The 4,419-nt window shown below is 58.2% G+C and overlaps 1 protein-coding gene across 1 annotated transcript in view; it reads left to right on the top strand.

The window, feature by feature from the left end:
* LOC102252947 (butyrophilin-like protein 1) overlaps positions 1–3,551 on the top strand; it is a 9,184-nt gene extending 5,633 nt beyond the window's left edge. The window contains exons 5-9 of the mRNA XM_014534505.1: positions 21–221; positions 437–457; positions 537–563; positions 1,950–1,976; positions 3,216–3,551. Of these exons, the coding sequence (XP_014389991.1) occupies positions 21–221; positions 437–457; positions 537–563; positions 1,950–1,976; positions 3,216–3,250 (311 nt within the window). The 3' untranslated portion in view covers positions 3,251–3,551. The remainder of the gene's footprint in view (positions 1–20; positions 222–436; positions 458–536; positions 564–1,949; positions 1,977–3,215) is intronic.
* Positions 3,552–4,419: the final 868 nt, after the last annotated feature.

Here is a 4,419-nt window from a genome sequence, read left to right as displayed (position 1 = left end):
GGGGCCCCTGCCTGGTGCAGAGCCCTTCTTCCCCAAGGCCCCGCTCTGGAAGCTGGCTTTCTGGGTGAGCCTGGCCGCGCTGGGGCTCCTGCTCCTGGGGGCTGGCTACTGCGCCCACAGAGAACATTCCACGAGACTGCGGGCGCGCAGTGACCGGGAGACTCTGCTCCGGGCTAAGGAGGAAGACCGGCGGGCAAAGGAGGCGGCGCTGACGGCCACAGGTGAGGCAGGGCAGGCCCAGGCGGTGGGTGTGGCAGCCGTGCTGAGAGGGGCAGGCCCAGGGCGGCGCCAGCCCTCGGGGAGACCTCCGCGGAGACCCAGAGAGGGCTCCGCAGGCTGGGGGTTTGCAGGGGGGACCTCAGGCTAGAGCGGCTCTCTCCCGCTCGCTGTCGCTCCTCTCAGGGATGGCAGCTCATGCTGGTTCTCACTCTTTCAGATGAACTGCAGGCCCAGCTCGGTAGGTTCTGCTCCCCCTGACCTCCCTGCCCCGTGGGAGACCCTCGGGGCTGGCTCACCTGTCCTGTGTTTTCTCTCAGACTGGAGGAGGAGCGTGTACCTGGCTGGTGAGTGACTCCACGGTCCTCGTTCTCCTGCCCCAGCTGGCCCAGTGTCCCTCTCCCGGCTTCTGTCTGGGCACACACGTGTGGACCCTTCCGGGGGGCAGAAGTGGGAGCTGGTGGGAGGCAGCCCCCTGCTCCGCGAGCTCCCCTGACCAGGCCCCCCTGACCGACCCGGCTGCTGCTGTTCTCCACCCAGTGCTGGGGAACCGGGCGTGATGGCGGCTGGGTCTGCCAGGCACCTGGTCTCATTCCAGCCCTGACCACCCTGTACAGCCTTCAATGCGCGGAGCTCGGTCAGCACCTGGAAAGGGCCATGTAAATAAGTGGGGTCATTAAGTGTAGGATTGTGAGCTCCTGCCTTCCCCTAAAACACCACCCAGAGAGTCTGTTTTCTCCACTTCCTGCGGGTGCTGATCAAAAGCGATTGGGGGAGCCCTGGCCAGTGGGTTCAGTGGTTAGAACATTGGCTCTCCCACCAAAGGATCACAGGTTCAATTCCCGATCAAGGGCGCCTACCTGGGTTGTCGGGTTGATCCCTGGCCCCGATTTGGGCGCATCTGGAGGCAACCAATGTCTCTCCTTCTCCCCCCCTCCCCGTTCCTCTCCCTCCCTCCCTCTTTTCCTCCCTCCCTCCCTCCTTCCCACTTTCTCTAAAAATCAATGGGAAAAAATATCCTACAGTGAGGATTACCTGGGTTGTCGGGTTGATCCCTGGCCCCGATTTGGGTGCATCTGGAGGCAACCAATGTCTCTCCTTCTCTCACCCCTCTCCCCCACTTCTCTCCCTCCCTCCTTTCCTCCCTCCCTCCCTCCTTCCCACTTTCTCTAAAAATCAATGGAAAAAAATATCCTACAGTGAGGATTAACAGAAAAAGTCACTGACCGCTCAGGGGACGGTGCCGGATGGGTGTCCGCGCCCGGAAAGGGGCCGTGCTGGTTACCTGTAGAAACTGTTTATGTGAGGCAGGTTGGCCGCTTTAGCCCAGATCTCACCTCACATCCCCGTCCTTAAGTTAATTCCCATTTTGAGTTATTTTCCAACTAACCCTTTGTCAGAAAAAGATTGGATATGAAAGTGCTTTCTTACAATTACAGAATAATTTATATTTTATTTCCTAAAATATTTCCACACATAGTGTACCTTTTCATCCTGAAGAGCAACGGTGAGTAGTAGCAAGTGAAATGGGAGTTTCTGAGGTTGTTTTGGCTCAGAGCAGCTAGGTGACTGGCCAGAGGCTGCACAGCAGCAGCCCACCTGCCACGGGGTTTCCCTCAACCCCTGCCGGGCACTCTCCCTGTAGGCTGTCTCCCCTGGGGAGCCGGGCAGCCAGAGGTTCCTGCTGTGCAGGGTGTTGTGGCCGAGGTCTCACCAGGTGTGTTCCCTTTCAGCCTGGAGGAAGGCCCAGCTGTATGCAGGTAAGTGACTCAGTTTCCTGTGGCTTCACCTCCCCAGCCTCGACCCTGCCCCCTTCTCTGTCAGTGGACCGCACCCCAGGGTGGGGTGGGCGAGCCTGCTCTCCTGTCACTTTTGTGGCCGCCATCTGAAGGGTGCCAGGACTCCTCCCTGGGAACACACACCTGCCTCCGTCTGGCCCACCCTCCACCGCAGGTCCCCCCAGGGCTAGCAGCACTGCTGAGCTTACCTTGTTGTCCTGAGGGCGGAGGGGTGGTGAGGAGAGATCGCAGGCCGGGAACACGGTGCCCATTTGCCGTCTCTCTCTAGGTTTCAGAAACCCTGCTTGCCTGGGTAGGACTCAGGTCTTCCTAAGGGTCCTTGGTTTTGGATCCTTCTTGCCCTGAAATCCCTCCCTTTTTGGACCTAGCTTTGTTTTCCGTTTCTTCCTGGTCCTCTGAGAGATTGGTGTCGGCTTCCTGATGCTCTGAGCTCCGTCTGTGCTGGTTCCTCCCTCTCAGCCTCCTTGGCTGTGAGGAGGTGATTGCTTTAAAGCAGGTGTTCTCAGTCTGGGGTCCAGACCCTGCAGGTTCCTGGTACAGTTTTGCTTTCACTACCCATGAGAAGGGGAAGAAAATTTGTTAGTGTCTGTCCTCCTACTGAATGCATGTCTTTCCTGCTTTGAACCCCTCCCCCTTCCTTAGAAACCCCTGCATTGGCTCCGACTGGGCAAGATTTCTGTGATCTGTAGCCCCAGTTCTCTTCACTCAGGGCTGGAGTCATCCTCTGAGTTCAGCCCAGCCAGTTGTATTCACTGTTCTTGTGGCTGAGGGGCACCCTGAGTTCAGCTCAATCCGTTTTTCACTTGTAAATGGACATTCTGATCTCCCCAGTTCTTAGAGGAAAACCTGGCTTTCAGGATGGCCGTGTGGCTTGGAACTTGGGAAAGCAACTTAGATACTGAGTCTGGGCCTTTCGGCGCAGGTCAGTCTCCAGACCCTGAGTCCTGAGCGTTAAGCTTTCACGGGAAGGTGGTAGCATGGTGGCTCCATGTGCATGTGTATGCATATGTGTGTGCATGCATTTATGTGTGCGTGTGTGTATGTGTGCATCTGTGTATGTGTGTGTATGTGTGTGTGTTGCATGTATAAAAAGGAAATAAATGCATCAGCTGAATGTTCCAGAAACAATGTCCCCTGTATGCCTGCCTCAGTATGCTTCCGGTCTCTGCGGTCCCTGACATGTGCCGTGTTCTCTTGCAGATTGGCGGCAGGAGAAGTTCCAGGCCTGCGAGTGAGTGTGTTTTTTCTGGGTGCGCCTCCTGCTGCCCCACGACTTCTGGCCTCTCCTTCAGTTCTGTGGTGGGACAGATAGTGGCCCCAGCAGTGGTGGCGGGCTGGGTGGCGAAGGTGATAGCACAGAGCTGGGGCTGGGGCGTGGCTGGTATTGGGTGCTGAATAGATATCCCTCACCCATCGAGTCCAGGCTGGGCCTCAAGGGCCCTGAGACATAACCAACCCCGAATAGGTCCTGTGATTCCTTCTCCTGCTTGGAGGGCCATGGGGTTGCGTCACAAGGCGCTCGGCTCAGGAGGCTGCCTCCCCCTGCAGCTAAGTGTGGGGGTGGGGGAGGTGTGCCCTTGTTGGGGTGGGGGAGGCCTTGCATGAGTGGCCCTCTCTCTGCAGGGCCTGTCACTCTGGACCCAGGCTCTGCGGATTCCAGCCTTGTTGTCTCTCATGAGAGGAGGAGAGTGACCTTGAAGGAGACCTGTGAGGATTCTGGCAGCAGCAGCAGCGTCTTGGGCCTGGAGGGCATCACAGCAGGGCGCTGTCACTGGGAGGTGGAGGTCCCCGATGGGGAAGGAAGCGAGTGGGTTCTGGGGGTCTGCCGGGAAGATGTGAAAAGGACAGGCTGGTACACAGAGTCCCTAGAAAAGGGGTTCTGGGTTGTGGGGAAGTTTGAAGCTGGATTTTGTCCCTGCACTAAGGATGTCACTCCTTTAACCCTGAGGCAGCTTCCTCGCAGGGTGGGGGTTTTCCTGGACTACAGCAAAGGGGACGTCTCCTTCTACAATATGACAGATGGCTCCCACATTTTCTCCTTCCCTCGGGCTTCCTTCTCCGGGACCCTCTTTCCATACTTCAGGTTGAAGTCAGGAGTTGGGTCCTTGACCATCTGCCCCATGGTGGGTGCGCCTGCGGGGCTCCCTGTGCCCCTTAACAATTCTCCTTGCGAGGAGCCTCTGAGCCCCCCAGGCTCTAGTGCTGATGGGGCTGAATCTCCATTACTCCCCCGCAAAGGGGAGGCCCCGCCCCGCCACTGTCCCTGACCCCTCACTAAGGCGCTTCCTGGAGCTGCAGCCTCTCCTGGCAAAGCCTGGGAGGGAGACTGAGTGCAGAGCCCACCCGCTGCGAGCAGAGCCCCACCCCCTGCATGCAGAACCCACCTCCTGTGAGCAGAGCCCCA

This window comes from Myotis brandtii, unplaced genomic scaffold (genome assembly GCF_000412655.1).
Source record: "Myotis brandtii unplaced genomic scaffold, ASM41265v1 scaffold130, whole genome shotgun sequence".
NCBI classification, from domain to species: Eukaryota; Metazoa; Chordata; class Mammalia; order Chiroptera; family Vespertilionidae; genus Myotis; species Myotis brandtii.
Note: the sequence above shows the minus strand (reverse complement) of the source record. Positions and strands in the feature narration are given on the sequence as shown.